The following is a 21,134-nucleotide window of genomic DNA, read 5'->3' on the forward strand; positions in this document are numbered from 1 at the left end:
TTAGTTGTGTATGCAAATTCCAAGCTGGGCTTTTAGTTGCAACAATAACTAGTAGAACTTGCATTTGTCTTTTTTTTTTAATTAATGATTATTTTTGCCTCTTAACTCTATTTTTATAATATATTTTTAATTTTTTTATTATAAAATATTCAATTCATGATTCTTATTGACCCTTCAAGTTGAGGTGAAAAAAATGATCATTAACCAAATATTTTATAACTAAATTAAAAAATATAATATGAGGCTACTAACAATGAAGCAATAACAATGTTAGATTATATTAACCAAATATTTTAATTTTTGAACCCAGATGAAACCCAAAACCCAGCTAATTAGCGGGGCTCATTAATAGGACCATATTTTCCTAAAATCAATAGCACAAAAATCTATAAAATAAATTCTTGGATGTATTGGACGTATCCTGTGATCCATTATATTATTCATCCAATAAAATTATATTAATTTAAATAAATAAAATTTTATGTGTTATTATTTTAATGAATTTATTTTTATAATAATAAAATGTGCGTTTAATTTTTTTTATTTTTCTCTACTATTAATGTTATAATCAATTTATATTATATTTAATGTATTTGAATGTCATGCTTTTATTAGATATATTATGGATGATATGGTATAGTGGGTTCATTTAAGAAATTTTGAACACTTATACATACAAAAAATATTACTCACTCCGTTTAAAAATATAAGATATTTTTAAATAAATTTTATCTCCAATAAAGTAGTTTATAATATTACTCCTGTTAGCATCTTATAATAAATATAAAGTTACTATCAATAAGGGTATTTTTGAAAAAGTCAATGATTATATCTTAAAAATTATAAATGCTTTATATTTTTAAACATCTAATTTTTTAAAAAATATTTTATATTTTTTTAATGAAGAGAGTATAATATATAGAGATGGAGCATGCTGGAGCATTTTACATGTAAAGGTTCTGGTACATCGTTTTTATATATATATATATATATAGATATATATGTTTTTCAGTAAATAAAATCCATCAGGGAATTTTTTTAAAGAATTTACTACAGCATTTATAATTAAAAACGATTTATTAATTTTTTAAGAAATATTTTAAAAACATTTACCAGAGCGCTTTTTAAAATGCTCCAGTAAAAATATTAAAGCCTCCCACAATACATTTCAAGCCAAATGAAAGGTCCCGTACGTCACGTGAACGTAATCCCATATTCCCATGACACATTTTGAGTTTTTCACAATCCACTGTGAGTGACCAAAAAAAAAAAAAAAAGAAAAGAAATAGAGAATCCCAAAAATGCCAAAAAGGTTAACGCAACGGTGCATTTTGACTCTAGGATACTCTCCGACGCTCCTCTGTTGTGCTTCGGACTGATTCCAGCCGGTGTTTTCTCTCTGGCGTGCTCGTGCTCGGGCCCGTGAAATCGCGCTTTGCATTCATTTCTCCTCACTGGTTCACACTCCCTGCCGAGTACAGGAGATGGAATTAATTTGATTCTTTCTTACTGATTTCTGATCTCGTCCGCCAATTTTATCCAATTCGCTTCATACGGTACTTTCTTTGTTCCTTGTATCAGATGCCCGCTTTTATCTTAGTTACCAAATTAGCCGTGTTGAAATTGATATTTTTCCAGATACTTTTCTCGGCTTGAAAATGGTGTCTTCTCTTATTTGATAAACTGACGAATCAAATCTCTGAATTTTTCTTTTATAATTTAATTTTGTTCAAGGTTGGTATCTTCCTACTCTGTGAGTTACCCTTCTTGGAGGTCCTGTTGAATGAGTTCATCTAAAGAGGGTACATTTTGGGGGTGCATTTTAATAACCCTTGGCTCTATATTCTTTGCTGGGTACTTTTCTGCTGCAATTATTTCCAAGCTTCTCCCGCCTTCCAATGTAGTGATGATGTCTGCCTTGCAAAATGACTGGTAATCAATTATAGTATCATTATACAAAGAATGCAGGTTGTATTTATTTATTTGATTTTATCTGCTTTGTTCATTTATGGACGGAAATAATGCATGAATAAATCATAAGACCTCGATGTTGAATTATGTTCCATACTGGGCTTTTTATTTTTGTAATTAATGTAATGTCAGTAGATTAGATGTATTACGGTTTTATCTTTCATGCTACAAGTTGATATGTTTGACTGTCACTATCTCTGTTTCATTTTGATACAGATTGTTACATGATAATATTTTGATTATACGAAATAACTTGGTTAAAGTTTTATCCTTGCCATTTTGAGTATGTAGATGTCGTGGAGGATTGCACATGGGTCAATTGTGGGCAATGATTTAGAAAATATTTTGTTAAATCTTTTATCATTTTGGATCTTAGTTTTTAATTTTGCTTTGAGGGCAGATAAATTAAATGCTTTTAACGTCTTTTAAGATTTCAGGCAGTCAGCTCTGAGGTAAAACTATAGAGATATTTATGGTATGTGTATTTTCAGAGAGAACCAGCTTGTAAAAGTATATCAGTAGAGTTCTGTAACCATTTTTTTTATTGTTAGAAATGAGCTCATCTGTTATTAAAAAAAGAAGAAGAAGAAGAAATGAGCTCATCAGTGTAGGAACTCCTTCCTACCCTCAGGATGGTGTGCCTTCAAAATAGCTGAGGTCCTTTAGCTTCATGTCTAATATACTACTGCCGAGCTTTATCAGCGAGACACATGCTATGGATAATGGGATGGCCAAATGATAGTGGGAAGCTTGTGCCTTCTCATTTATTAAGGGGGTCTACATAAGGTTCTTGATCATTTGATGCAAATAACTCATAGTTTATGCTTGCCAGAACATGATTGATGCAGTTATTCTGTGTTAAGATTGCTGGTACTATTAGTTAGCATCCCATATGAATGATCTATTGAAATATGATGCTTTATTTGGTTTAATCAAGTGCCCAATCAAGCATTTTCATAATTCATTCTGAATGACAAAAAAATCACGGATAAAAGGCATATAATATATAGTCACAGTGAAGCACACAGCAAAACAAATTAGTCCTCAAACTGTGAAGAGAAGCCTCATGCTATCGTCAGTATTGTTTGGAATTTCCTCCATCACCAGTTATGTACAGTGTAGAAATTGAGGTTACTTTATTTGTGATGGAGATGCTTTGACTCCAGTAACAGGGTAGTGTTTCAACAAATGAAATGGTTATCTTTACGGGTGCAAACTTACAACCAACCTATTTAGGTTAAGTCTTTTAGCTTTTAGAGAATACAGGGAATTGTTTGTTACACTTCTATCTTAAATTCCTATTTCTTAGGTACCTAGTATTCCTAGATATGAGATTTTAGGTTACAAGAGCACTGTTATCTAGTGTTTAGCAATCTCATGTATGGTGATTGAAACTTATCAAGGAAAGGACACTTTTGTTACACCTTATAGATAGAAGTTGACAAAGCTAAGAATTGAGGACATAAGATTCCCAACGTTTTTGGGTAGTATGAAATGTCATTGAAACATTGGGATCCTAACAATCAAAGCTTGTTATAATGTGCCAAACACATGAACCTTGGATATCAGGGTACCAAATGCAGTTATCTTCCATGCATGGATTGAAATGATGACATGTCAAATGCCTTCTTGTGTGAGATCTGCCGCTTCCAAAGAGTACTGCCTTCGAATATGCACATGACGTTCTTGAATTCATCCTGATGAATCGTTAACTGTAATAATATATTGGAAATAACCTTTAATCTTTTTCTCTCGTGATTCTCTTCCAGTTCGATTGTTTCTTAAAAAAACTATTTATAGGCTTTTCATTTGTATGTTTTACTGATGTTATTATGACTATTCTTAAGAACTTGATCATTATTGTTGTTAGTAATAATGCTGCTATTACCATTCTGGTTTTCTATTTTTTTTTATTACTATCTATCTCCCTCAGACATTTTTTTCAGATCATATATTCTTTTTCCTGATCTGTATTCAGCTTTTTATAGGTATTACTGCTTCTTGGTGCCATTGACTCTCCCCATGGTTGTGGTTGCTGTATACTGTCATTGGCTAAGCATGAAGATATTCAAGCATGCTTAACTTCTATTATTCATCATCACTTCATCATTTGGAAGCATGCAAGATATCTTTCTGCTTCATAGAAAACGGACGTACCACTCTCTGAGGTCAGCGCTGGGTTGGCCCGGCTTCCCAATTAACTTACACATTCATTCAATTTGCCTCTGCTTTTATGTCAATTCATTTGTTGCATTCTGCCTTGTTGATTTTATAGACTTATCAAATAATGGTTGTTTCACCTTGGAAGCCTGGCCACAACCTCTTTCAGATTCAGGCCTCTTGTCATTCACTTGTTTTCATGCATTAATATCAATATAGAATTTATAAGTTGTGAATAATGTAGCTCAATTCTTAACCTTTGTGAAATGTATAGGATTTCTTCTAATGTTATGTAGAAAACTAGAAACTCAATACCTAGTATAAATGATTTTGAAGCTATTTTTGGGAAGGAAAGAGTGGTGCCACTTTGGTATTCGTTAATCTCTTACAAAATATTTATGTTGATGGGTGGTTTTTGAATTTCTCTTTCGCGGTGCTTCCAGGGATGACAAGCTTATTGCAACTCTTCTCGTGTTTTAGTCCGAATGAAATGTGAATTGACCAAAAAAAAAAAAAAAAAAGGAAATATAAGGTACTCAAAACTGGCTGCCTGAGAGTTGAGGAAAGAAAATAAACTTCAACGACAACTACAAAACTGCCAAATAAAAAAGAACTTTTCTATGTTACATTTTTATTAGCAAAAATTTTAATTAAATAAAAAATGTAAATTTTGGTCGTGGTAATCATGTATATATAATAAAAACAATTACCTGGAAAAAATAATTAAAAAAATTAAATTACATACTTAATGTATGATAAAAAATATTTACTTATTATGCTGTAACTAAATTGAAAATAAATGCAAAAAAACAATGCTGATTACAGCTAATAAACTTAACGTCAATGATTTAGTAGTACACTCATTGTTCTGAATATCAAACCTCTCCTAATTCAAAGACATTAAATTAGTTAAATCATGAAATAAGCTAGAAAACGAACCTAAACATAATGTATGATAAGAAAAAACTTTATGGGAAAGACACGGCGACAGGGCTTCTCACGACATGGTCTTTAGCAGTCCAAGCATAGGATCCAAAATAATAGAGATCTGGATCGTACTGGGTGGGGTAATTCCAGCTAACGACTGTGATGGTGATGTTGAAGCTCAATTCCTGACCAATATGATCAAACACCAGAACATTCGGAGAGGCAGTGATAGTATATTCCTTGGGTGCCTCAGAATGGAAGGTGTAAGTAGAATTGCTGCGTCCAACGTTGGTGACTCTTCTAGTAACGGTCTTGGTTCCAAGGAGCCTGGAAATTTGTATGGATGGGTAGTTGAGGTTGACTGGTTCAGGCACTTCAGCTGGACATTGATACGGAATATTCATGCCGTGTGTCAGTCCAAGGCCACAGGTATAAAGAACGTAATCCTCGTAAGTGGCATTATAAACCAGTCCAGGATCTGCTGCTTTCAGAGGTCGCAGGTGGCCTGATCCCATTTCGAATGGCGTCGCAGGTTTTCCATCTTGATCCGTTATTGGATTTCCTATGTTATCTGTCGTCGAGGCTGTAACAGAACCAAACATATGCACACATGTCAATGCAACACAAAAGACTGGTATATAGATCAGCTCGTATGTAAAGAGGATGGTTTGAAGCTGAATTACCTGTGGTCATGAGGGCAGATTTAATAGCTGATGCACTCCAAGTAGGGTGAATGGCTTTGATAAGAACTGCTGCAGCAGCAACATGAGGAGTAGACACAGAAGTTCCAGACATTATATTGTACTGAGTCTTTCTCATGTCGCCACCCTTACTATTTCTTGTAGGCCCATCCACATCTGTCCATGCTCCCAATATCTCGCTTCCTGGAGCTATTATGTCAGGCTGCAATATAATCATCACATCAATATATAGCCTTCAAAAGCAGGCACACCAATTAAGTCAACATGCACGCACGCACGAAGTTATATATAGAAGTTACCTTTATGAAGTTAGGGTCAATAGGATTTGGACCCCTACCAGAGAAGGAGGTAATGGTGGGTGCCGGTTTAGAATTGAAGGATGTGCGCCCAGGAAGAATGCGAGCCTTAGGGTCCTTAGTAGTTCTTATGTAATGGATGAGCTTTTTGGTATCCTCAAAAGCAACACCAGTGGATGGAATTTGATTGGGCAAACAGGAAACATCATTCCCATGATCAGGATCATTTCCCAAGATGAAACCTAGCCCACCTTTGTTTTTAACTTCCAGGCTTTGATGTAATGGACTACCTTTCCCCCTCAGACACATCACTATCTTCCCTTTCACCTTCTCTGAGTCAAGACTGCCGTCCAGACAATACCTGCACACACACCCCACACACACACTTGTTATTATAGCCAAATTAACGTATAATCATCACCAGTGTTCAATTAGGATTGAAGAATCACCCTGAATCTGTTTCAGAAATCGTTGGTTTTTCAACATCGCTGGCCAACACCAAGCTGTGCAAACTGTTGTCCATTTGCACTGGAGTGATTGATTGTCCCTGGTAATGTTATATAGCAGTGATCAATAAAAACAGCCATATAATGCTATCGGGGTTGAACACGAGCCATGTATACAGAAACTGTTATAACTCACCTGAATTTTTGTGCCATTGGCAAGAACAAGAGGAGCAGGAAAGGTTCGATCTGTATGACTAGCACCAACAGTGATGAGCCAAGGAGCAACATTGGTCACAGTTTGATCATCAGGTCCGCTATTGCCGGCACTAGAAACCACCACGATATTCTTCTTCAAGGCGTGCAAGGATCCGATAGCACTCTTGTCGCGTACAAAATTCTGAGCGTCATCGAAACCGAAGGAGAAGCTTATTACGTCGACGCCGTCTCCGATGGCGTCGTCGAAAGCCTTGGTGATGTCCAAGTCGTCACAGTGATTCCCTGACTCAAAAGAACTGCCTGGCCAAACCCAGCATACCTTGTATATGGCGAGGCGGGCCATGGGGGCGCCTCCCGACGCGGTGCCACCGGCAAAACCGCCGTAGCCTGTGACATTCGGAACGGTGCGTCCGGCGATGATGGAAGCCAGGTGAGTGCCGTGGCCGTCTTTGTCACGAGCTGATTTGATGTCCTGGGATTCGTCTAGAAGACCAAATGTGCCTTGATATCCATTCAGGTAGTACCGAGCTCCAATGATCTTTCTGGATCATAAAAAATTCAAACACTGCATGTTTCCCTGTATGTTCGGTTAAATTTTTGAATTTATTGAATTATTGAATGAATTTTAATATCTTTTAAATATCTCATTTTTCATGCATCTCAACGATAAAAATCAAGAATTGATGTTATAATTTATAAATAATTGAATTTGTGCATCAAAATCCTCTTGATATACAGAATTATATAAGTTGTGAGAAAATTATCTTTAAATCTTATCTTTCAAACGATGTTCCCTGTTTTTGATCTTCAGGTTAGTATAATGATGTTCATAGTTAAATGTAACGGTTTATTTGTTATAATTAAACTAAAAAACAATATAGTATAAACAAAATAAACAAAGACTTATAAGGATCACAAATCTGCAAATGATAAAACCAATCAAATCTTCGTAAGCGGTTTTATTTATTTTTCATATACAGTTTCTTAGGTCTAATTTAAAAAAAAAAAAAAGGTTAAAAAGCTTACAATATCTAAGGTAAAATTTGTAAAATTTGTGTATATATTCATCACTTGAAATATATATATATATTTTACTGAGTTTTAAAAATTGGACACGTGCTTAATTAAAGAATCTCATCTGACCCTAATAATTTTGGGTGAAGATTGAATCAAAGATTTCAAATGTCTAGTTTAATCTGGGCAATCGAAGTAAAGCATTTTAGAATCAACAAGACAAGAACAAAAGGCAGGAAACAATCATGGTGATCGTGTTCAGTTGCAAACTCAACACCTGTTAATAAATGATACTGTAACTCTCACAAAAAGGGTTTAATGAAGACGGCTTGAAGGATTAATTAATTAATGTGACGTCATGAATAATGAATTATACTAATAAATACCGATTACAGGTAGATGCATTGAAAGCAGTTCCATTTTGGCAGATTCCCTTCCATCTGGCAGGAACCGGGTCCATTCCTTCATCACTGAAGCTCTTGGATTCTGGCCAAATTCCTATTCACACACACAGTTTCATATGATCAGCACCGCAGTCTATTCAAATAAATATGATTAATATTAATTAAGATATATAATTAAGGACGTACCAGTATCAAGTATGCCGACTATGATGTCTTGGCCATACTTAGCTCTGGACAAGATGCCATCATCATCATCATCATGATCATGATTTGCAGGGTGCTTCAAATCCAGAAAGTTCCATGATCTTGTGGTGTGCAGAGAGTAGGCCTTTCTTCCCTTGCTCTCTCGCACTGACACCACTCCTTTGATTCCTGTGTTCCAATCCATAATTGTAACCTTATTGTTATTAGTTCATTGTTTAATCGCCCAATAATCATTCATTAATCATTAATCATTAATCATAATATTTATTTACGGGCAAGTCTGGAGGCTTCTTCTGGAGTGAGGGACGCCGCGAGGCCATTGAAGCTGTGCTTGTAACTGTAAAGATGACAAGCTTCTGCTTCTTCGTCTGTCTCCTTCACGAGACGCAGATAAGAACGATGAATGTCTTCCATTTCATGAAGCTGCACATCTTTATGCTGCTCTCCGAAATCCACTATGTAGTTCTGCGCCATTAGATTAAAATGATTTAATGTGGTCATGTGAAGCTAAACACGATCTATGATAAAGAAAGACCAAACGAGAATTAATGAATCACCTTGCTGCTGTTGCCGATGCAGAAAGCCACAGGAAAAAGGAATATGAGCAGCACAAATGCAGCCATCAACCTCTTGGTCGCCATGGCTGCTGATTAGGTAAATACCCTTTTCATAATCAGGATTTATGTATATATAGAGACTGTAGTGCCAAATTCTAAACCAAGTGCGAATTCTAAATATTTATACCAAAAAAATAGTTCATATAGGCAAAAAAAAAAAAGATATTTTGAATTAATTAATGGTCATTCATCTATATATAGTATAATATAAAGAGTAGTTTCGATATACTTAAACTTATATAGATTTATAAAAAGATATTTCAAATTAATAACTAACTAATAATTATTATATATATATTCCCAACCAAACCAAAATAACTAAATTTAATTTAAATATTAAATTAAAATTAAAAGTATTTATAACAAGAATGTCATATAAACTTAACTTAATATTCAGTTGTTTTGATTTATTGAAAAAAGATGGACCGAGTATATTTGTTCAATGATCCTATGTTTTTTTTAAAATTTGAGAAATGCTTTTACTTTTAATATTACTAAAATTAAAATATTCAAATAAAATCGTAACTTATTATGTTATGTTCTTGGCCAAATTTATTTTCAATAAATATTTTGAACTAAATTGTCTATTTAATTAATGATAAATTACTATTAAAAATTTATAAATTTTATTTATAATTATATATTGCATATTTCAATATATATATACATATCCATGCTACATCTACTGATTAATTTTCATTTTTTAATTACAATGAAATTAAAATATCAGATAATATTGTCATAGTGATAACTGATTCTGTTAATTTAAACAGTAAAGAATATTCTCTTCTACAGGATATGTTTAAATTAGATATCCTAAATATTCCCACCATAAGATACAGAGATATTCTTAATCACTATCCTAAATAGACTCCTTAGGATACGTGCGAATCTATTTACAATATAATGAATTTTTTTTGATCTTTTAGCGTATAAAAAAATTTCACTTTGCTATTTTTATAGAATATAATTATTAATATAATATATGGGGGTTACATGTTCCAAATCCTTATCTTTCAAATTTTGTTACTCGAGTAACATCTTATGTTAAGGTGTAGCTTTGATTACAAATAATTTTTACGTGAAATTATATTTTTGTTATCTTTATAACTTTTTAATTGATGGAACAATTGTTTAACTTAAATTTTTTCAAGCATATTGTAATAATGCCCCCGCATGAGAATATGTTTATAATTAGTTAATTTGCTCCTACCTTCAACTAACTTTTTTTTTTAATGTTACAATTGACCTTCTAAATTTGTGACAAGTGAGTTTCTGAATTAATAACAATTGGCATTATTATATATCTTTAATTTTTATTTGTAAACTTCAATGTCATTTGATTTTATTTAATTCATTATCAATTTAAATTGATAAATTTGATTTGATACAATTTAATTAGTACTAATATAGGAATAAAGGTTATCTTAAATTTATTTGACAAGTGTTTTTTTCATGACCAGTCTAATCTAATTTTGATATTAATCATTAATCCTTAAACCAAAATGTTAACCTATTTAAATAAGTTCGACTAATCTCATTTCAAACTATGAGCTCATCGTCATCTCAAAACTTGCATAATTATAATTGATTGGCGTTTAACGAGACTTTCAAAAATTATTGATTTTGGTACATAAAAACAAAATGCCACTGCCACCATATACTAATAGCATCATCTTATGCGGTATAATGTAATTTGTACTCTTCCTTCAATTTTAAATAGTTTGAGTTTTACATATTTAATTTAAATTTTTTAAATTTATAATTGGAAATGATTTTTACTGAAGTTTTATTATTTTAAAATATTGAAAAAGATTAAAATTTCAGCAGTCCCAATTAAATTGAAATAATTAAATTTATATTTTATCAAATGCTTCATATGATTCTTTATGTCAATTTGGTAGGACTACAATAGCCAACATGTCAATTTGGATTATGCTAAGTTTACTTGATAGCTGGAAGATTAATTTGATAAGACTACATGCTACGTTAACACCAGGAAGCAGCTTTAATTAAGATCGAAGATTAGATCCTTCGTTGAGATCAAACTTGACAAAAAAAAGCAAACAAATTTGTCTAAAAAAAGGCAAACAAATTTGTCTATTTCCGACACAAAAGAATCTCATAAGGAAGTACGACGTAGCATCTGAAGAATAAGATGATTCATCATGATTGATTTCTACTCAATGGCTATATACATCAGTCTCTTAGTTGTTAGGCTACATGTATTTTCATAAAACCATAGGTCAGCTCATGTCAAAGCAAAGCAATAGGTACACTTTTGGTTGGCAATATTCACGCTAGAACTATATCAGAGACCTTCTCGACAACTCTTGACTACTTTCAGACATTCAAATTGTTGACAAGATATATAGAACGGTGAGGATATCATTCAAGTTGATACTGATGATGCACGATCCGCCAGGTCCTTCAAGAGTTGGGCAACATGATCTGATGTTTTAAGAATATATCTTGCGCTTGATCTCTTTCGTGCAACAGCACAAGAGAAGTAATTATCACCTTTAAGATCAAGCACCGACGAACCCTCTCGCAGTGATACTCTATCATGATATGTCTGCGGCAATGGAATCCCAATTGCTTGATCCATTTTTCTCTTTTCTAAAGTTGACATGGAGAGTTGCTTCTTGAGTCGAGCTGCCTTAGACCAATTTTTTGCTGGCTTGTAAGGGTTGGATAGCATAGCTCTTGCTGTTGTCGGTGATTCGGAGGGGAGCTCCGGCTCAAAAAATGAGTAGACATCTTCATCCTGAAACAATATGTCTCTATGTATAGAGGTTCATAAACTTGTTATATAAATTCATGTTAAGATCTCAAACAAAGACTATTTTTTTTTTTGTTGCCTAAGGTATCGATTGCCGGTAGCAGTGACTAATCTTTTCGCCGTGGGGTCTCCCACAAAAGGCCAAATGGCTAGCCATAGAGTACTCTCCATTTGCATGAGTGAGGAATCGAACCCCCCACCACATGCTTAAGGGACGAAGCAAGATAACCACTACGCCACACTCACATGATTCAAACAAAGACTAATTGAATGAGTTCCTTTAAACACTAACTAAAAAAAATACAAGTTGGATATAGAATAGGAAAATAGGCTGGCCTGGCCTTAAAGGTTAGTTCTTAATGAGCTCAGGCTTAAAAAAATTAGTCCATTTAAGCTTGCTTATCTTTTAAAACCTTCATATGCTAAACCCAGCCCTTAGCATAGTTGGTTCAAATAAATAAATAAATAAATGTAGGTTTAAATGGGCAGCTCTTTACCTATTTGGGCTAGCTTGTTTAAGCCTATTTAAAATGTAGGCCATTAAAATTAAAATGTTTGAGCCTGTTTTGCAATTCTAGAGTTCTATATATAAACCTAACTCTCCTATTAAACGACCTAGTTTATCTGGCTCGGCATGTTTTCCTAACTTTAGTTTGATATGTTTAATTACTATCCTAAATAAACATGTTTCTATTTTTAGTCTCCCTTTAAAGGATAAGATAGATGAATTGGATCCCACATACACACAAAAAAAAAAAAGGAGCAAAAATAAGTCCAAGAGAAAATGAACAATGAGAAACTGATTTACAAGACGCGGCAGGCACGTTAGCACACAATATCCTTGCAGCATTTTCAACTAACTTCATCATCATTTGGAGCAAGATCTGGTTATGTCCTGTAACATTGATCCGGTTATGTCCTGTAACATTCTGTCATTGCAGGTGAGATTCCTACACCAAATCCTTGTGATCCGAAGTATTTAATCTAGGATACCGAGAACAATATGATTAAGTCTAGGCCAATTAGCTAACATTATTTGCATTATTTCAAACATGGACAAGAATTGGAGTTACTAGTTCGCTAAGTTTCACATGTTTAACCTACCAAAATAGTCTAAGAATTGCAGAATATGTTGTATAAAGGAATTGAGCAACGCAACTCATGAGTTTCTAACAATGCAAGGTCACAAATAACCAAAGAAAGACGAGTAGAGATATAGAACACCTTTGGCAGAAAGTGTCCAACGCAAAGAACATAATCAATTGGTGCCTCCAGGCCCTTGTGGTGAACTACCTCTCCCAGAATCCGATCAATTGCTGCTCCCTGTATAGACATGCAGATACCAATTAGCAAAGTGGAAAATGAGGATCAAGGATTCTAGAAAAGTAGAACTAAATCTAGGGGAGGGGTCCTAGCATGCAACTGAGTTCACTTGCAACCTTTGAGACACCAACCGCTCGAACCTCAACAGATCTACCACCTTGGACAACATCAACTGATGCATTTGATATTGGGCCTGTCCATAGATGCTGCAGTAGATCTCTTGCTTGAATTCTTCCAAACTCAACATCTAATTGCATGATTAAAATAAGCCAGCAACTTACCCTTTTAGGGGGAACAAGTTGGTTCAAATGAAAAGATTGTCACATACCTGCATACTTGTAATTCCATACAATTGAAGTCTCACGCAGCTCAAAATGGGATCGTGGTGTTCTTTCAGTAAAGTACTCAAAAACTTGCTGAAATTTTACATAATTCTCTTAAAAATGCAGGATGGAAATAATGTAAACTTTACATAAAATCAGTCATGTTGCCGTAGTATTCACTGACCTTCACACTATCAATCCAATCCATGTTTAACATTTCAGGCATGGTTGTCATCCATTCACCAGTAGTAGGACGTAAAAACATCCCATTTTCTGCTGCCAGCCACAGGTCGTATTCGTTGAAGTTCTGCATAAAGAATTTCCAAGTCAAAAAGAAACTCTTCTAAGAACCCAATAAACAAACGCCATTTGAGACTTGACAGTACTTTGTCCAGGACGCCTCGATCACTCCCACTAAGAACAATTACTGTTGTCTTCGGATCATCAGATAACTTCTTTAAAGGATCTTTTACATTTGGGTGCAATTTAAGCTCCAGTTCTCTAATTTGGCCACCACTCCCAAGGGCATCCACTGGTTCAGTCAAAGTGGCATTGAATCCCTGAAACGCAGCGATGGCAAATTGATGAAGTCATGATATTAACATTAAATCAATTCAATATTAAACTGTGATGCATATGAATATAAGTAAGATACTGTATCAAACTCGTCCTCTGATGAAATATCTAGCAAAGGACTTCCCATTAAATGACTTGACAGATTACCAGAATGATTAATCGATTATTGGATTTTGAGTAACGATCAACTGTAGCTTCATGGGGAAGTGGGGGTGGAACTTGTCTCCTCCTAAGCTGAGCTTCAACAATGGTGTCATTCAGTTCACTGCATCAAAAAAGAACTCCTAAATTTATATTAATTGGCAATTAATGATACAAGGTTAGAGGTAATAAAATACAGTTCATAATAAATTCTCCAAAATCAAACGATGCAAAATGTCAGTAATGTTATACAACTAGCACCTCACGAATGTTGCAGCCCACTCCTGAGATGTGTGAGTGGTCACATGCTTGAAGTTGAACTGGTGGCGTTTCTCTCTTTCATCAGCAGGCATGTTCAAGGCATAAGCAATGGAGGCAGCAACCTCAGTGATATTCCATGGATTCACCAAGACAGCACCAGCACCGAGAGACTGCGCTGCACCTGCAAACTGATAACAAAGGATTCTAACTTACTTGAATGCTGGAGAAGAAAGAAAATATGATGCAAATGAAATTGCTCAACAATTGAACATAGTACAATATCCATATATTAAACTTCAAGTCTCAAGAATTACATGCTCCAGATTGAGGGATTGAAGCACACCACTTAGCCTGGCTGATTTGTTCAGGCAGCAGGTCTAGTAGTGAACCCAAAAATTTAGTGACACATTAACGTGCCCTGCACATGCTTCAAACACACACGCTACACACTTTGAGACAAGAAGGTAAGTTGATGCTGAGAGTCTTTCCAGCCTACTCTTGTGAAAAGTGGTTAAACAACTCTAATTTGACTGTTGTGCTTGCTTGTTTTATCAAAAACCGAAGCCTACTTAATGTATGCAAATGAGAAGCAAGGTGCTTAATTCATTATTTTCCATTGACTACGATGCATGAATACTGCTTCATTTTTCATGTTGATGATCTCAACATCACACAGATTGATTACCACCTTAGAAGCTTGGCAAATTACCTCACTAAGAATGAGAACCCCATTCTTAGAAGCTTGGCAAGCAACATACTCATAGCTGACAAGGTTCATTCCATCCCTTAAAGATGTGACGAGTGCTACATCTAAAGAAATTAGAGAAACATATACCATAAATACTCAATCAAAACAAAAGAGATAAAGATAGCTTTCACAATAAAATAAAGGGAAAGAACTTAAGTTGAGCAATCAACTCTTTTAGGCACCCTATAATAGCTTATCAAAACCCATAAAAGCATCTAAACAAAGTACATAGAAAATTGATTTTGTTTTTTTTTGTTTTTTGTTTTTTGTTTTTTGTTTTTTTGTGATAGGAAGTAATTCAAATGAGAAGACAAAGAAACAAGTTTTCTTGCACCATTAAGAGATTTCCCAAACTTTGCTATTTCTTTTTCTTTTTTATCATTATTTGTGAATTAAAATCCATACAATATAGGAAATCTAATATCTAATATTTTGCTCAAAACAAATATAACAAAGATAAATTCACTCTACTTCAATCATACCTAAAAATGTCAAAGCATTTAATATGAGATATTGAGAAATTAATTATCATTATGTTTAATATGGATCATCGACATAGTGTAGAAATTCAAGCATAAAGAGCATGCTATTAAAAACAAATACAGCAGAGTATGGCAGGATAATAGGTTTCATATATAGAACAAAAAAGAATACCCAACAGCTTGGTCTTTCTCAAGCTTGTATTTTCTTGTTCATTAAGAAATATTTTTGTTCAGGATTTATCAATTAGAATGTATTATGTGTTATAATTAGTGTCACAGCAAAAAATTAATACCAGTAACAGCATACAGTGCACATAATGCATGAAAGTCAAGCGAACGGTCCTGTAAATAAAGAAATCACGACATTATTGGAAGTAACCGTTGAGGTTGAAAATAGAGGAAATTCAAGCTTGGACACATCTAACGTCTATATAAATAGGTAATGTTCCAAGTCCTACCAAGTGATGTATCGGAACAGCAGTAAGTGTTCCAAATCTTCCATTAATGCGTCCAACAATCTCATGCACCTGACTTGTAAGCTTTTGGTCTACCAAAGTCACAAATTTGACAAAATGTTGGTTGATGATGGGATATCAAGAAGAATTTATGAGAGAGAAAGCAGGGAGGGGGGGTAGGCTGGCATACATAACAAAATAACCATAAATGATCGTACCTGTGCAAAAATGACAAATAGGATACAACAAGACCACATCATTTTAGCACTACCAAAATAGCTTAAATACCAATTAATCTTGTAATAGCAGAGAATGAATTGCCTGATATTTTATTCTTGGTGTATGCACCTATTTATATACAATAGGAGCCTCAAAAAGATTATTTCCTTATTGCGATAATTCCTATAATCATGCTAATCTAATTCCAATAATCCTGTATGTTAATTAAAAGATGTTTACATGATCTAGAATACTCTTGGATATTCTATAGCGCTTCTCCTCAAATTGGAGGATAAGTGGCAGCACAGTTTGGGCAAGATATTCACATATAATTAAATATTAATAAGCCACAAGAGAAAATTAATGCTTAAGAAGGAACATACATTCAGGAACATCAGTTCTTGTAGGAACAGCAATTTGTATCAAGACTACTTTATCACGCCAGTCAGGATTCTCCTCAAGGAACTTCTCAAATGCCAAGATTTTCTGGGGGATTCCTTTTATCATATCAAGACGATCAACACCTAGCATTACCTATCAATTTGTTTAAAAACATATAGACGTGATTTCAGTGAACTAAATATATCATAGGTGAATCTATTCATTTAAAAAACAACACATACGAAACAAGAAAACAAAACGAATTTTAGTTGTAATATAATCACTGGGGAGACCTTCAGGATTGATTATGTTGTTCATCCTTTATTTATTCTATTTGTTCAACACCTAGCATTACCTATCAATTATTTACTGCAGGTTGAGGACGGCCGGAAAACGAACCCAATACCCAACCAAGAAAAAAAAAATTAAATTCTATTTATCAAAATAAACTATTAGAATAACCAATGAATTGTGCTCACAGGCTCTGCTGAGAATATCATCTTACGCAAGTTTGGACAAGATCTCTAATGGCTATGAAGAAAAGGCTGCACGCAAATTGGATTAGAAGCACCTAATGCTATTATGTTTGGGTAAGCGCCTCCAAAATTTGCTGAAATCATATCTTTAAACTCTATAAAACTCCATCTATTCTTGAAATTACTTATTTTAGTTGCACGGCAAGTAAATTAAAATCCATGTCTCCTTCTTATTTTATAAATTTCAAAGCTGGACAAAAAGGAAGAATAGGAACATTAAAAATATAGGAAATTGTACATGAAATGGTAAGCATAATTTGTAAAATTTATGTGTAAGCCTCATCACTATCAAACTGTTAGACATGGAACTATATACAGCTCTTACCTTTCGGCCTGCAAATCGTTCTTTCAGTTCTATTATGTGATCCTGGACTTGAGGGAGTTCGAGGGCTCGGATAAATCGTTCAGGGTCAATCCCGATGGGAAACTGAAGTAGTGTACTCCCAAATATAAAACATTACCATCATGAGAAGGAGAGTTCCAATTCTTCTGTTACAAACACAGGAAAGTTAAAAAAAAAAAATTACAGATAGTTACATACTGCAGCTACACGAATCAGTTTCCCATGATCTTCTACTCCTTCAGGTGTACCCTCAAGTCCAAGAATTCGAGTACAAGCACTAACAAAATGCCTTGCATAATCATATGTATGAAACCTAGTACACAAACGAACAAATTGAATTTCAAACTTTAGATAACTAGGCACCCCCGATTTATACATAATTAAGAATCATGTTATGATTATAAAGACTAACAAGTAACAAACAACTTTCTATTCTCACTCAACAATAAAATAAGTAAAAATGCATGGATGATGAAAGATAATGATGTGGGATAGGTGTTCAGGTGACACAAAATAATTAAGTGAAGCTTTTAGTTGAAGATAAGGATAGATACATAACAGAGCTATATACAAAAGACTATGCACCTTAATTTATTTGAAGTAATAGGAATAGTATCGTTCTACATTCTTAGAGCAGTTTGTGAAGTACATATATTGGTATCAAGGCGAAGTTAGATCCTTTCAGATGAGTTGCTCAATAAATTACGTTGGGGTTTTAGAATATGTGAATGCTTGAAAGAACTTACCCCACCAAGTCAGCAGCAAGTACAGATCTCAATAGTTCAGATCTGGATGGCAGTGTCCTATGTATTTCTGAGGAAGGAAATGGTGTGTGGAGAAACCAGCCAACTTTCATTTTTTCGTCATATTCTTTTAAACATTTTGGAAGAAACATTAGGTGGTAGTCATGGCACCAAACGACATCACCTTCCTGGTAATACTTGTTTACAACATCTGCAAACAATTGGTTTGCTATCTTGTAAGCATCGAATTGAGATTGTAAAGTACGTGTGGTAGCAAGTCGGTCCTCTTGTGGAAGCCTAAGGTAATGAAAAAGAGGCCATAAGATGTTGTTGCAGTAACCATTGTAATATTGATGAACTATCTCCTCATCAAGAAATACTGGGATGCATCTCTGCAGTAAACATTGGAGTTATTATGACGACAAAATATCATCGGTCTGTGCATATCTCAGACATTACAAGAATGGTGGCTTGATCGTCAAAGACCACAGATTAACATGCCAATAATTTTAAACTCAAAACAAATTTGATCGGTAAACAAAATTTATAACCTTTTCAGCTAAAGCTTTGGTCAATGTGTTCTGGCCAACTTCATCCGGCACATTCACACCAGCCCACCCAATCCACGTAGTGTCAAACTCCTTTACGCCTTCAAGAAGAATGTCAAGCTCTAGATAACCTCCACTTTTAAAGATAATATGATAAAATAAATTATTTAATTTAGAGTAACAGCACACTTATTAAAAATTCTTACCTCTCCCAGATTTACAATAAACAGGTAATTAACATATCTCAAAGATATATAATTTAGAACTGAGACTAAAAAATGAAAAATGACAAGCTTGTTGTACATGCCTAAAATTGCACTGACTAGTCCCCCTACGCTGATCTCAAGTTGCCATGAATCCACACCCCTTCTAGTAGCAGACACAGGTAACCTGTTGGCCACCACCAATAAGCGTTGTCTGGGTGACGCTTCATCTTGCCTCTGAAATTTATCTGACAATCCTGCAGCTGCAACCTTTTCAGGTAATTCTTCCTCACCAATGTCAATCCCGCTGGAAGACAAATCATCACTATAAAGTTCAAGTTCTTTGTTGCTGTCTCTTGTCTCCTCAACTGGTTGAGAATGCCTGTTGAATTTTCTTAGCTCTCTTTCCCTCAGAAGCCTTTCTAATCTTGATCTAGGTGTAGAAGGAGTAGCACCGGAGTTATAATTGTTCCCCGGCATACTCTTGGCCTGCAATTCAAGAGTTCTTTCTAGCCAAACAACGTTGTCATTCAAAAGCTAAAATACTTATTTTCTGCTGAACCACATGTTCAAACAATAGCAGATTGCACCCTCCATTTAATTTGTCCCAATATCATTTCAAATTCATCTTGCAATGATTCATGAAATGTGTCACTCAAGAAGACTAACAATCGACTTATTTAAATCTTCTCCAAGCACTGATGAATGTAGTCTTAACAACAACATGCTTATTGGTTTCAGCATTGGCAAATATCAGGACAAGGGTAATGATAATTGACTGTTTGTGCAAACCTTAGTGTTCAAGATTCAACAAATGGATGAGAAATGAGAATGAACACCCGATTCGAACTTGAATAAGAAAATGCACTTACTGTTTTCGCGTTTCTTCAGGACAACTAAAGAATAATTAATAATTAATTAAAAAGGAGAGAAAATAAAACTCTTTCAAAGAATAGCAACGTATATGTACCATAGCAAATTTTGCAGAGCCGTTGAAATGGGAAGGGGAATAATAGTTGATTATTGTTATGTACTTGAATCTTCCATCAAGAAAGGAAGATGTATAAACATAGTTAAATAGCCGGTACAGAGAACAAGGAGAAATATAACTCCATTAAATGGTATCAGTTCTAACCTTATTATGAACAGAATGCAAATCTTCCAAGATGATTTCACTTGAACAAGAACCTGACGGCTTGCAGAAGCGAGGGAGACGAAGAAGCCGGTTGCGGAAGCCTCCGTTCAGACGACGACGGATGAGGAAGTAATAAGGAAGATTATACAGTCACTCTATGGCAAAAGGCGAGGAGGAGTTTAAAACGAAGGCATATTATGTCCACTCAAAACTCTGCTGTCGGCCATGCAGACCAAAACCACAAGACGTTGTGAATAACAGAATATAATATGCAATGATAACCGTCATCGATAATCTGGTATTACTGCTTTATTTGTTTTATTCCTCCGGCCTCACTGATCAATGCCTTGGGGTTGTTTGTTTTTTTTTTTTTTTTTTTTGGGCAAACGGGGAAATTCTTCATTCAATAAACAAAAACGAGTCTGTACCATCGAAACAAAGTGATCAAGCTTTATATAAAATTTTAATTTTAATTTATTTCTTTTATTTTATAAAGTATTTTTTTAATTTTTTAACCCTAACATCATTAATTTTAAGTGATTATTTTTTGTGTTCATCATTATTATTTTTTAAAAAATAAACTTAATTTGTCAACATTTAAGAATGTATTGAAAATATTTAAAAGTTCAATGTAAAAATTTGTTAAGATAAAATTAATAATGTTAGGGTTAAAGAACTAAAAAATACTTTATAAAGTTAAAGAATTAAAATGAAACGTCATATAAAATTAAATAATTAAATGTATACTTTAGCCAAAAAAAGGGAAGCACAATTATCAATTCATATAGTTTCATTGAATTTTATTTTAGTCCCTAAATTTTTTTTAGTATTTTTAGTTTCTATACTTTTTAGAAAGATTGTTTGGTTATTAGAAAAGAAGAAAATGAAATGAATTGAAAAAATTAAGACAAAAATAAATTAAATAACCCTTTTCTTAGTAAGCATGCGATAAAACTTATTAATATATACTACAAATATA

The 21,134-nt window shown here is 34.0% G+C and overlaps 2 protein-coding genes and 1 long non-coding RNA gene across 3 annotated transcripts; 1 reads left to right on the forward strand and 2 right to left on the reverse strand.

The window, feature by feature from the left end:
* The first annotated feature begins 1,298 nt into the window (after positions 1-1,298).
* On the forward strand, positions 1,299-4,422 carry LOC129299507 (uncharacterized). The gene is made up of 3 exons (XR_008590588.1): positions 1,299-1,556; positions 1,735-1,932; positions 3,960-4,422. It is a non-coding gene; the product is annotated as an uncharacterized LOC129299507 (long non-coding RNA).
* Positions 4,423-4,960: 538 nt separating this feature from the next.
* On the reverse strand, positions 4,961-8,971 carry LOC129299506 (subtilisin-like protease SBT5.6). Its single transcript, XM_054937980.1, has 9 exons — positions 8,897-8,971; positions 8,612-8,804; positions 8,322-8,507; positions 8,118-8,229; positions 6,698-7,259; positions 6,505-6,602; positions 6,059-6,416; positions 5,742-5,961; positions 4,961-5,641 (listed from the first exon to the last, which is right to left on the reverse strand). Exons 1-9 carry the CDS (start codon positions 8,960-8,962, stop codon positions 5,100-5,102), a joined length of 2,337 nt encoding a protein of 778 aa, XP_054793955.1. The 5' UTR covers positions 8,963-8,971; the 3' UTR covers positions 4,961-5,099.
* Positions 8,972-11,237: 2,266 nt separating this feature from the next.
* Positions 11,238-19,500, reverse strand: LOC129299505 (alpha,alpha-trehalose-phosphate synthase [UDP-forming] 1-like). The gene is made up of 17 exons (XM_054937979.1): positions 19,125-19,500; positions 18,821-18,918; positions 18,273-18,661; positions 17,725-17,839; positions 17,509-17,610; positions 16,650-16,800; positions 16,051-16,139; positions 15,886-15,934; positions 15,072-15,172; positions 14,363-14,550; positions 14,108-14,225; positions 13,771-13,944; positions 13,569-13,691; positions 13,390-13,477; positions 13,178-13,308; positions 12,963-13,061; positions 11,238-11,723 (listed from the first exon to the last, which is right to left on the reverse strand). The coding sequence occupies exons 1-17, from the start codon at positions 19,498-19,500 to the stop codon at positions 11,349-11,351; spliced, it is 2,766 nt and encodes a 921-aa protein (XP_054793954.1). The 3' UTR covers positions 11,238-11,348.
* Positions 19,501-21,134: the final 1,634 nt, after the last annotated feature.

This window comes from Prosopis cineraria, unplaced genomic scaffold, assembly GCF_029017545.1.
Source record: "Prosopis cineraria cultivar Desert tree isolate PC_DT_omini unplaced genomic scaffold, ASM2901754v1 PC1182, whole genome shotgun sequence".
Taxonomy (NCBI): Eukaryota; Viridiplantae; Streptophyta; class Magnoliopsida; order Fabales; family Fabaceae; genus Prosopis; species Prosopis cineraria.

Bases quoted from the DNA above. Each gene is read 5' to 3' on its own strand.
- LOC129299506 (XM_054937980.1), bottom strand. From the start codon at position 8,962: ATGGCTGCATTTGTGCTGCTCATATTCCTTTTTCCTGTGGCTTTCTGC. The intron at 6,603-6,697 runs GTGAGTTATAAC...TAACATTACCAG, and splicing joins CCAATGGCACAAAAATTCAG to GGACAATCAATCACTCCAGT. The intron at 5,962-6,058 runs GTAACTTCTATA...ATTATATTGCAG, and splicing joins TTGACCCTAACTTCATAAAG to CCTGACATAATAGCTCCAGG.
- LOC129299505 (XM_054937979.1), bottom strand. From the start codon at position 19,500: ATGCCGGGGAACAATTATAACTCCGGTGCTACTCCTTCTACACCTAGA. The intron at 15,173-15,885 runs GTATTAATTTTT...TAATTTCTTTAG, and splicing joins TGCACTGTATGCTGTTACTG to ATGTAGCACTCGTCACATCT. The intron at 13,478-13,568 runs GTCAGTGAATAC...GTAAAATTTCAG, and splicing joins ATTGGATTGATAGTGTGAAG to CAAGTTTTTGAGTACTTTAC.